Source organism: Coregonus clupeaformis, chromosome 5, assembly GCF_020615455.1.
Source record: "Coregonus clupeaformis isolate EN_2021a chromosome 5, ASM2061545v1, whole genome shotgun sequence".
NCBI classification, from domain to species: domain Eukaryota; kingdom Metazoa; phylum Chordata; class Actinopteri; order Salmoniformes; family Salmonidae; genus Coregonus; species Coregonus clupeaformis.
The window spans coordinates 3,172,647-3,185,116 of NC_059196.1; the positions used below are offsets into that span (position 1 = coordinate 3,172,647).

The 12,470-nt window shown below is 43.5% G+C and overlaps 2 protein-coding genes across 11 annotated transcripts in view; one reads left to right on the plus strand and one right to left on the minus strand.

Moving 5' to 3' along the window:
• LOC121564297 (MAP/microtubule affinity-regulating kinase 4) overlaps positions 1–10,984 on the minus strand; it is a 55,036-nt gene extending 44,052 nt beyond the window's left edge. For 5 of the 10 annotated variants that reach the window (XM_041875726.2, XM_041875731.2, XM_041875730.2 and 2 more), the window contains exon 1: positions 9,961–10,982. In XM_041875726.2, coding sequence (XP_041731660.1) covers positions 9,961–10,008 — 48 coding nt within the window. In that variant the 5' untranslated portion in view covers positions 10,009–10,982. Of the gene's footprint in view, positions 1–9,960 lie in introns of all 10 variants that reach the window. The other 5 variants (XM_041875725.2, XM_041875724.2, XM_041875728.2 and 2 more) reach the window with 2 other exon arrangements.
• Positions 1–12,470, plus strand: part of LOC121558530 (kin of IRRE-like protein 3) — a 442,346-nt gene that overhangs the window by 347,192 nt on the left and 82,684 nt on the right. The window lies entirely within an intron of this gene.

Consider the following 12,470-nt stretch of genomic DNA (forward strand, 5'->3'; position numbering starts at 1 on the left):
GTGAAGACATCAAAACTATGAAATAACACATATGGAATCATGTAGTAACCAAAAAATCGTTTACACAAATCAAAATATATTTTATATTTGAGATTCTTCAAAGTAGCCAACCTTTGCCTTGAGGACAGCTTTGCACACTCTTGGCATTCTCTCAACCAGCTTCATGAGGTAATCACCTGGAATGCATTTCAATTAACAGGTGTGCCTTCTTAAAAGTTCATTTGTGGAATTTATTTCCATCTTAATGCGTTTCAGCCAATCAGTTGTGTTGTGAAAAGGTAGGGGGGTATACAGGAGATAGCCCTATTTGGTAAAAGACCAAATCAATATTATGGCAAGAACAGCTCAAATAAGCAAAGAGAAACGACAGTCCATCATTACTTTAAGACATTAAGGTCAGTCAATCCGGAAAATGTCAAGAACTTTGAAAGTTTCTTCAAGTGCAGTCACAAAAACCATAAAGTGCTATGATGAAACTGACTCTCATGAGGACCGCCACAGGAAAGGAAGACCCAGAGTTACCTCTGCTGCAGAGGATAAGTTCATTAGAGTTAACTTCACCTCAGATTGCAGCCCAAATAAATGCTTCACAGAGTTCAAGTAACAGACACATCAACATCAACTGTTCAGAGGAGACTGCGTGAAATCAGGCCTTCATGGTCGAATTGCTGCAAAGAAACCACTACTAAAAGGACACCAAGAAGAAGAAGAGACTTGCTTGGGCCAAGAAACACGAGCAATGGACATTAGACCGGTGGAAATCTGTCCTTTGGTCTGATAAATCCAAATTTGAGATTTTTTGTTCCAACCGCCATGTCTTGCTGAGACGCAGAGTAGGTGAACGGATGATCTCCGCATGTGTGGTTCCCACCGTGAAGCACAGAGGAGGAGGTGTGATGGTGCATTGCTGGTGACACTGGTCAGTGATTTATTTAGAATTCAAGGCACACTTAACCAGCATGGCAACCACAACATTCTGCAGCGATACGCCATCCCATCTGGTTTGCGCTTAGTGGGACTATCATTTGTTTTTCAACAGGACAATGACCCGAAACACACCTCCAGGCTGTGTAAGGGCTATTTGACCAAGGAGAATGATGGAGTGCTGCATCAGATTACCTGGCCTCCACAATCACCCGACCTCAACCCAATTGAGATGGTTTGGGTTGAGTTGGACCGCAGAGTGAAGGAAAAGCAGCCAAAATGTGCTCAGCATATGTGGGAACTCCTTCAAGACTGTTGGAAAAGCATTCCTCATGAAGCTGGTTGAGAGAATGCCAAGAGTGTGCAAAGCTGTCACCAAGGCAAAGGGTGGCTATTTGAAGAATCTAAAATGAAAAATGTATTTTGATTTGTTTAACACTTTTTTGGTTACTACATGATTCCATGTGTGTTATTTCATAGTTTTGGTGTCTTCACTATTATTCTACAATGTAGAAAATAGTAAAAATAAAGAAAAACCCTTGAATGAGTAGGTGTGTCCAAACTTGACTGGTACTGTATATATACAGTGGGGAGAACAAGTATTTGATACACTGCCGATTTTGCAGGTTTTCCTACTTACAAAGCATGTAGAGGTCTGTAATTTTTATCATAGGTACACTTCAACTGTGAGAGATGGAATCTAAAATAAAAATCCAGAAAATCACATTGTATGATTATTAAGTAATTCATTTGCATTTTATTGCATGACATAAGTATTTGATCACCTACCAACCAGTAAGAATTTCGGCTCTCACAGACCTGTTAGTTTTTCTTTAAGAATTCCTCCTGTTCTCCACTCATTACCTGTATTAACTGCACCTGTTTGAACTCGTTACCTGTATAAAATACACCTGTCCACACACTTAGACTCCAACCTCTCCACAATGGCCAAGACCAGAGAGCTGTGTAAGGACATCAGGGATAAAATTGTAGACCTGCACAAGGCTGGGATGGCCTACAGGACAATAGGCAAGCAGCTTGGTGAGAAGGCAACAACTGTTGGCGCAATTATTAGAAAATGGAAGAAGTTCAAGATGACGGTCAATCACCCTCGGTCTGGGGCTCCATGCAAGATCTCACGTCGTGGGGCATCAATGATCATGAGGAAGGTGAGGGATCAGCCCAGAACTACACGGCAGGACCTGGTCAATGACCTGAAGAGAGCTGGGACCACAGTCTCAAAGAAAACCACTAGTAACACACTACGCTGCCATGGATTAAAATCCTGCAGCGCACGCAAGGTCCCCCTGCTCAAGCCAACGCATCTCCAGGCCCGTCTGAAGTTTGCCAATGACCATCTGGATGATCCAGAGGAGGAATGGGAGAAGATCATGTGGTCTGATGAGACAAAAATAGAGCTTTTTGGTCTAAACTCCACTCGCCGTGTTTGGAGGAAGAAGAAGGATGAGTACAACCAAGAACACCATCCCAACCGTGAAGCATGGAGGTGGAAACATCATTCTTTGGGGATGCTTTTCTGCAAAGGGAACAGGACGACTGCACCGTATTGAGGGGAGGATGGATGGGGCCATGTATTGCGAGATCTTGACCAACAACCTCCTTCCCTCAGTAAGAGCATTGAAGATGGGTCGTGGCTGGGTCTTCCAGCATGACAACGACCCGAAACACACAGCGAGGGCAACTAAGGAGTGGCTCCGTAAGAAGCATCTCAAGGTCCTGGAGTGGCCTAGCCAGTCTCCAGACCTGAACCCAATAGAACATCTTTGGAGGGAGCTGAAAGTCCGTATTGCCCAGCGACAGCCCCGAAACTTGAAGGATCTGGAGAAGGTCTGTATGGAGGAGTGGGCCAAAATCCCTGCTGCAGTGTGTGCAAACCTGGTCAAGACCACTCACAGACAGTTCTAGCAAAATTCTTGCTTGAGAAATTGCTCTTTGCTAAGAAGCTATTTGTGTTTCTTTGTTTTCAATTAATATTGTCAAAATCACAGTAAAGTACTTAATTGTTACCCAGAAATGATTTGATATAGAGATTAAAATCGTCTGCATTGGAACTTTAAGATAGTATAGTATTGTCTCAGTGCATTGTTTGAGTAGAAACATTGACTACTTTTGACCATATCAAAAACATTAGGTGTGATGAGAGGAGTCTGTTCATTTGATTATGTGTGCTGTAAATATAATCAAGTTTAACAGTGTGGCCTCCCGAGTGGCGCAGCAGTCTAAGGCACTGCATCGCAGTGCTTGAGGCGTCACTACAGATCCGGGTTCGATCCCAGGCTGTGTCGCAGCCGGCCGCGACACCCATGAGACTGCGCACAATTGGCCCAGCGTCGTCTGGGTTAGGGGAGGGTTTGGCTGGCCAGGATTTCCTTGTCCCATTGCGCTCTAGCGACTCCTTGTGGCAGGCCGGGCACCTGCAAGCTGACTTCGGTCGCCAGCTGGACAGTGTTTCCTCCGACACATTGGTGCAGCTGGCTCCCGGGTTAAGTGAGCAGTGTGTCAAGAAGCAGTGCGGCTTGGCAGGGTTGTGTTTCGGAGGACGCATGGTTCTTCACCTTCGCCTCTCCCGAGTCCGTAGGGGAGCGATGGGACAAGACTGTAACTACCAAATGGATATCACGCAAAAGTACAACAACAACAAATATATACACTACCGTTCAAAAGTTTGGGGTCACTTAGAAATGTCCTTGTTTTCCATGGAAACATGCATGAAATTAGTTTGAATAGGAAATATAGCAAAATGAATAGGAAATGCAGTCATTGACAAGGTTAGAAATAATGACTTTTAATTGAAATAATAATTGTGTCCTTCAAACTTTGCTTTCGTCAAATAATCCTCCATTTGCAGCAATTACAGCCTTGCAGACCTTTGGCATTCTAGTTGTCAATTTGTTGAGGTAATCTGAAGAGAATTCACCCCATGCTTCCTGAAGCACCTCCCACAAGTTGGATTGGCTTGATGGGCACTTCTTACGTACGGTCAAGCTGCTCCCACAACAGCTCAATAGGGTTGAGATCCGGTGACTGTGCTGGCCACTCCATTATAGACAGAACACCAGCTGACTGCTTCTTCCCTAAATAGTTATTGCATAGTTTGGAGCTGTGCTTTGGGTCATTGTCCTGTTGTAGGAGGAAACTGGCTACAATCAAGCGCTGTCCACAGGGTATGGCATGGCGTTGCAAAATGGAGTGATAGCCTTCCTTCTTCAAGATCCCTTTTACCCTGTACAAATCTCCCAGGTTACCACCACCAAAGCACCCCCAGACCATCACATAGCCTCCACCATGCTTGACAGATGGCATCAAGCACTCCTCCAGCATCTTTTCATTCGGTCTGCATCTCACAAATGTTCTTCTTTGTGATCCGAACACCTCATACTTCGATTCGTCTGTCCATAACACTTTTTTCCAATCTTCCTCTGTCCAGTGTCTGTGTTCTTTTGCCCATCTTAATCTTTTCTTTTTATTGGCCAGTCTGAGATATGGCTTTTTCTTTGCAACTCTGCCTAGAAGGTCAACATCCCGGAGTCGCCTCTTCACTGTTGACGTTGAGACTGGTGTTTACGGGTATTATTTAATGAAGCTGCCAGTTGAGGACCTGTGAGGCGTCTGTTTCTCAAACTAGACACTAATGTATTTGCCCTCTTGCTCAGTTGTGCACCGGGGCCTCACACTCCTCTTTCTATTCTGGTTAGAGCCAGTTTGCACTGTTCTGTGAAGGGAGTAGTATACAGCATTATTCAAGATCTTCAGTTTCTTGGCAATTTTTCGCATGGAATAGCCTTCATTTCTCAGAACAGACTGACGAGTTTCAGAAGAAAGTTATTTGTTTCTGGCCATTTTGAGCCTGTAATCGAACCCACAATTGCTGATGCTCCAGATACTCAACTAGTCTCAAGAAGGCCAGTTGTATTGCTTCTTTAATCAGCACAACAGTTTTCAGCTGTGCTAACATAATTGCAAAAGGGTTTTCTAATAATCAATTAGCCTTTTAAAATGATAAACTTGGATTAGCAAACACAAAGTGCCATTGGAACACAGGACTGATGGTTGCTGATAATGGGCCTCTGTACGCCTATGTAGATATTCCATAAAAAATCAGCCGTTTCCAGCTACAATAGCCATTTACAACATTAACAATGTCTACACTGTATTTCTGATCAATTTGATGTTATTTTAATGGACTTTTTTTTTTTTTTTTTCAAAAACAAGGACATTTCTAAGTGACCACAAACTTTTGAACGGTAGTGTATATATATTTAAACAGTGTCACAATGACAGTATTTAAGTCAAATAAAATAAAATGTTATTTGTCACATGCGCCCAATACAACAGGTGTAGACTTAACTGTGAAATGCTTGCTACCGAGCCCTTCCCAATGATGCAGAATTAAAGAATAAGACCAAAACAAAGTGTAACACAAGAGGAATAAAATACACAAGAATGGAGCTGTATACAGGGAGTACCAGTACCAGATCAATGTGCAGGGGTATGAGGTATTTGAGGTAGATATGTATATGAAGGCAGGGTAATGTGACTAGGCATCAGGAAAGATAATAATAAAAGTAAAATAAAGAACAGAGTAGCAACAGCAAATGATGAGTCTAAAAGTGTCTATGTGTGTGTATGTACAGTGGGGAGAACAAGTATTTGATACACTGCCGATTTTGCAGGTTTTCCTACTTACAAAGCATGTAGAGGTCTATAATTGTTATCATAGGTACACTTCAACTGCGAGAGACGGAATCTAAAACAAAAATCCAGAAAATCACATTGTATGATTTTTAAGTAAATAATTTGCATTTTATTGCATGACATAAGTATTTGATACATCAGAAAAGCAGAACTTAATATTTGGTACAGAAACCTTTGTTTGCAATTACAGAGATCATACGTTTCTTGTAGGTCTTGACCAGGTTTGCACACACTGCAGCAGGGATTTTGGCCCACTCCTCCATACAGACCTTCTCCAGATCCTTCAGGTTTCGGGGCTGTCGCTGGGCAATACAGACTTTCAGCTCCCTTCAAAGATTTTCTATTGGGTTCAGGTCTGGAGACTGGCTAGGCCACTCCAGGACCTTGAGATGCTTCTTACGGAGCCACTCTTTAGTTGCCCTGGCTGTGTGTTTCGGGTCGTTGTCATGCTGGAAGACCCAGCCACGACCCATCTTCAATGCTCTTACTGAGGGAAGGAGGTTGTTGGCCAAGATCTCGCAATACATGGCCCCATCCATCCTCCCCTCAATACGGTGCAGTCGTCCTGTCGCCTTTGCAGAAAAGCATCCCCAAAGAATGATGTTTCCACCTCCATGCTTCACGGTTGGGATGGTGTTCTTGAGGTTGTACTTGAGGGACCTTGCGTGCGCTGCAGGATTTTAATCCATGGCAGCGTAGTGTGTTACTAGTGGTTTTCTTTGAGACTGTGGTCCCAGCTCTCTTCAGGTCATTGACCAGGTCCTGCCGTGTAGTTCTGGGCTGATCCCTCACCTTCCTCATGATCATTGATGCCCCACGACGTGAGATCTTGCATGGAGCCCCAGACCGAGGGTGATTGACCGTCATCTTGAACTTCTTCCATTTTCTAATAATTGCGCCAACAGTTGTTGCCTTCTCACCAAGCTGCTTGCCTATTGTCCTGTAGGCCATCCCAGCCTTGTGCAGGTCTACAATTTTATCCCTGATGTCCTTACACAGCTCTCTGGTCTTGGCCATTGTGGAGAGGTTGGAGTCTGAGTGTGTGGACAGGTGTATTTTATACAGGTAACGAGTTCAAACAGGTGCAGTTAATACAGGTAATGAGTGGAGAACAGGAGGGCTTCTTAAAGAAAAACTAACAGGTCTGTGAGAGCCGGAATTCTTACTGGTTGGTAGGTGATCAAATACTTATGTCATGCAATAAAATGCAAATTAATTACTTAAAAATCATACAATGTGAATTTCTGGATTTTTGTTTTAGATTCCGTCTCTCACAGTTGAAGTGTACCTATGATAAAAATTACAGACCTCTACATGCTTTGTAAGTAGGAAAACCTGCAAAATCGGCAGTGTATCAAATACTTGTTCTCCCCACTGTATGTCTGTTTGTGTTGTGTCGGTGTGTGTGTGTATATGTGTGTTTAGCAGTCTTATGGCTATTTAGCAGTCTTATGGCTTGGGGGTAGAAGCTGTTTCGGAGCCTGTTGGTCCGAGAGCCGATGCTCCGGTACCGTTTGCCGGATGGTAGCAGAGTGAACAGTCTATGGCTTGGGTGGCTGGGACACCGCCTAATATAGAGATCCTGGATGGCAAGGAGCTCGGCCCCAGTGATGTACTAGACTGTCCGCACCACCCTCTGTAGCGCTTTGTGGTCAAGGGTGGTGCATTTGCCATACCAAGCGGTGATGCAGCAAGTCAAGATGCTCTCGATGGTGCAGCATGCCAAATCTTTTCAGCCTCCTGAGGGGGAAGAGGCGCTGTCGTGCCCTCTTCACAACTGTGTGTGTGTGTGTACCCTGTTAAGTCCTTAGTGATGTGGACGCCAAGGAACTTGAAGCTCTTGACCCGCTCCACTACAGCGCTGTCGATGCGGATGGGGGTGTGTTCTCCCCTCTTTCTCCTGTAGTCCACGATTAGCTCCTTGGTCTGACGTTGAGGGAGAGGTTGTTCTCAAGGCACCACACTGCCAAGTCTCTGACCTCCCTGTAGGCTGTCCCTTCACTGTCGGTGATCAGGCCTACCACCGTTGTGTCGTCAGCAAACTTGAATCTTTTTTTTATTTTTTTATAATAATTATTATATATATATATATATATATATATATATGCACTCACTAACTGTAAGTCGCTCTGGATAAGAGCATCTGCTAAATGACTAAAATGTCAAATGTAATGGTGTTGGAATCGTGCATGGCCAAGCAGTGGTGGGTGAATAGGGAGTACAGGAGAGGACTAAGCACACACCCTTGAGGGGTCCTCGTCTTGAGGGTCAGCGTGGCGGAGGTGTTGTTGCCTACACTCACCTCCTGGGGCCTTCCCGTCAGGAAGTCCAGGATCCAGTTAAAGAGGGAGGTGTTCAGTCCCAGGGTCCCCAGCTTGGTGATGAGCTTGGAGGGGACTATGGTGTTGGACACTGAGCTGTAGTCTATGAACAGCATTCTCACATAGTTATTTCCCCTCTTGTCCAGGTGGGAGAGTGCAATTGAGATTGCGTCATCTGAGGATCTGTTGGGGCGCTATGCGAATTGGGAGTGGATCCAGGGTTTCTGAAATGATGGTGTTGATATGTGTCATGACCAGCCTTTCAAAGTCATATAGGCAGGTTAGGCAGGTTACCTTGGAGTTCTTCGGAACAGGGACAATGGTGGTCAGCTTGAAACATGTTGGGATTACAGACTGGGACAAGGATAGATTGAAAATGTCCTTGAAGACACTTGCCAACTGGCCTGCGCATGCTTTGAGAATACACCCTGGTATTCCGTCTGGCCCTGCAGCCTTGCGAGTGTTTTACTCACATCAGCCACGGAGAGCGAGATCACACAGTAATTCTGAACAACAGGGGCTTTCACACAAGACTCGGTGTTGTATTCCTCGAAGCGAACATAAAGTGGTTGTAATTAAGAGAATCATGTTATCAAATATTTACTCTTATCTTGTCACTTGATGTGACGTAAACAAACAATGGAAGTCCTTCTGGAAGTCTGTCCTTTCTGAAAAGGACAACAAGCATGACCTGCTTCATCAATGTCTCTTAGATTTCTATGCCCTTTCTTTTAATAAATATTTTAGAAAAACAATGTAAGCTCAGGCCATGTATTGTGTAGTAACATAATATTGTCCTAATATAGCCCTCCACCCCACCAATCAACCAACATCCTGCCATGCCCTAATACTATGGATGAGGTTGGGCATAGCAGAGTGAGACAGACCCTATCCCTCTCTGATATATCCACCTGTCAATAGTGCTATGTCAATTCAACTCAAATGCATTTGTAGTGAATCTATCTGCCTTTGAGGGTGTCACTCTTGTATGCCACTCCTTCCAGGAAGGACCAAGTCATTGCCATGATAATGTGAGGCCTGCTTTGATATAGGATTTGAATGGTTATTTATTGTAGCAGAGGATGATCAACAAATAAAAGCAACAACAATCAGCAGACAGTACAACGTAATATGTTATGTGGGCATGGCCTAATATTATTGTCTATTTACCTATTGTTCGTCTATGTAAATAAATACATAAATAAACTGGGGCCTGTCCAATGTTGTGATCAAAATACAGGGTGGATTGTCACACTTCTAAAAATGTCTGGCAGAGGATCACTGTCAATAAACAGATACAACTGTCTAGCTTTAAATGCCAGTCATCCGTCCAGAAGGTCTGTGCGAAACTGGTGAGCTACTTGTCCCTTTAAGCTCTGTTATTCTACACCATTGATACTGTACTTAGCAAACTAGACTCAAGCCAAACATCCCCTTCATGATTGATGGGAATTAGAAGAGGTATAGAGCTTTTCGATGGTGATTAACTAAATGTCCTCTTTTCACCATTCCTAAAAAAAAAAAAGTGTGTGTGAAACATAAACACTGAAACCAAAGTGACATATATGTGCCTGAGAGACCGTATACAAACCTGCCACTGCATTAGCTAGGCCACATTCGTTTCACATTGAATTGACATATTATTACATAATGGTAGGACAGTGTTACAGTTGTATCATTATTGATTTCCAGATTTTCTAGGGACAGCATGTGTTCTCTCAAAATGATGTATTATGGGTTATTCTGTTCACTTGAACAAAATGTACAGAGTGAATGAATGATGGTTTTAACAGCAGTGCAAATAGGCTACAGTCAGTCTACCCCCAATCAATCAATAATGATTGTATCGGCTTTATGCATCCTCCTGTCGTTTTTTAATACGTTGACATGTCACCTTGCTTGATTCCATGCCACTGTTCCATTTATAGAGTGCGATGCACACGACTGTCAGACATCAACAAAATATTATATAAGACAGTAAAATGTATTAAATACTTACGAGGTCCGATTTCCGCTCGTTCCCAGGTAGTGCTGCACGAGAAGACATTGTCCCTGAGGTATCCTTTCTATTAGGCTAAAGGCCTACTTGGTTTGTATGTATGTGGGTATATTCAGGATTATATTCTACCGAAGATAACAGTCGACATTGGCCGCTCCACCGCCTAGTCAGTGTTCCAAGGCAATAGATGCCTATCCTACCGGCAACCCCAGGTTTGAGAGCAGTGAGACAAAATTGTATTCTCAAACAATACTAATTTTCATTGTAACAAGGCAGCACCGATACGACAGTACACAGACAGTTGTCTAGAAAACTGTCTGAATAGCCTACTATGCTATCCACTTCATGTTTGGCTGATTCTTCATGTGAAGAAAGACATCAATGCTGTGCCTCATTTTGGGAATAAAATTAACCCAAAATAGGTTTCTTCTCACTATCGCACCATTACTATACTAAAAATATTTTTAGAAAGCAATTCTGTGTTGTCCAGTGATGACTGTAAGTGTATGTCCGGAACAGAGCAGCTTGTTAGATCCGATAAAAAACAGTTGTTAAAACAAAAAACATAGGTCAGGTAGTCTGCGCGTACCACGACCATGGGTGGATGTCTGTCGTTGAAAACTATGTATTTTTTTGGGGGGGGCAAATGATGCCCGCAAAACCAACCACTCCCAAGGCAAAACACTGAACGACTTAAGCCTAATTGTCAACCCACATTTCATAGTTGATTAATTAAGAATTAACCGTCAAAAGAAACAATACAACGACATGACAATTGCGGATAGAGCATCGGCGAATGTACAGTTACCCCATTTCTCTTTCTGTTCGCGATTGACCACTTCCGAAAAAGTAGCCGTCGAATAATACTCAACGTTCGAAAAAGTATGTATCTTTGACTCTCGCAGATATCCTTTAATACTATCAGTTGTAACAGTTGACTAGAGAAAACGGCATCCCCAAACTGTATGACAAGAGCAAGAGGGAAGAACGTCAAGAAAAAGAATAGGCAGGGCTGCGTCGGAGGCTCAGTAACACACCCTTCCCCCATGTTCTTAAAGAGACAATCCCCCCCATTCATTCATCCGTAGAACAGCAGTTACCAGCACGAACGACACGTCAACCACGCTGGCAAGCAATATTCTGTACAGTAATGTCAACACTTGACACTGCAGACAGCATCTCTTGGGCATTTGATAACAGGGGCGACAGGGCACTGTCTGAAGAAGACACACTTAAACAAAGCAACAAACAACTACTGCACTTGTACTTAATTTCCCCTCCACTTGTAATGTCTATTGTTGTGAGAACAAACCATCTGTTATCTCCTGTATAGCATTTCTATGTTTTAATCTAGCTATAGTATTCACATCTATTTATAGATTATACCAAGTGGGTGATGAGAGCAGAAGCACACCACCAAAGACTATAATCTCACCTGTACAAATCGGACACGAGAGGGTCGGGCCCATGAACACCTCATTCTGCTGTGGTCCCCGGGCCCTTGGTATTTTGTTATTGAGATAGGCATATAGTGAATGTTGGTTTAGCGCTTTTCTTGGTTATGCATGGGTGAAAGAGCAGTGTGAGAGCACAGAAAAGCAGTGTGTGAGTCACTATTGAGAAACAGTGTGAACCTGACAAGTTCCACGCGTCAGACTCTCTCTAATCAGCATCTAGTCCCTAAGCATCATTAGGCAGTCATTTGGGACCAAATCATTTGGGAACTGCTTTATGTGGAATTTTCAATACTCCTAATGGGGTATGTGCGAAGGCAGGTAAAGTGTGGGCATCAGTTGATGCTGCTCTTTCCACAGTGTGTACCATGGAGAGAGCCTGGACATAATTGTAAGTGATGTGTGCACACGGAGCGGGTCAGGGTGATCGACCAGGGCCCAGCCCCGCCACTGCAACCCTGGTTGACCCTGAGGAACTGAACACAAACCGCCTCCAGTCAGGTCCACAGTCCGACAGGGCCCCCACTGTCTGACTCAAGACTCTTGGCAGATCTGATTTGATACAGCTTCATGAATTAATAGTATTAGTAATTATTAATAACCCATTAGTAGTCCATTAATTCCAAACATGTTACCTTACAACTTCAGCTGAGAGAATGTTGAACCATTTCAACTATTTGACTTCTACATTATAATAAAAAAAACAGGCATACTCAGTATAGGCCTATACATCACATGGCAACATGAACGGTATCAGCTGTTATCCAAACTCCAAAATGCTTTACATATCCTTGGACACTGGTTGTTTCTGTGCTGACACCACTGGAGGAGAGTTACAAAGTACTGTAACTTCTCTCTATTCCAGTTGACCTACTGTATTTCAGAGCTATAGTCATCTCAACATTCTAATTACAGCTGTTGGTAGGCAGCGCCAACCCCCCACTGCATTAATCTCTAATCTGGCAGAGATTATGAGCTCTGGAGGCACACTGGAGGCCATGCTCTGCCCTTAATCAAGCGTCTGTCCAATCCTGACTGGCCCTGAAGCCCAGGATG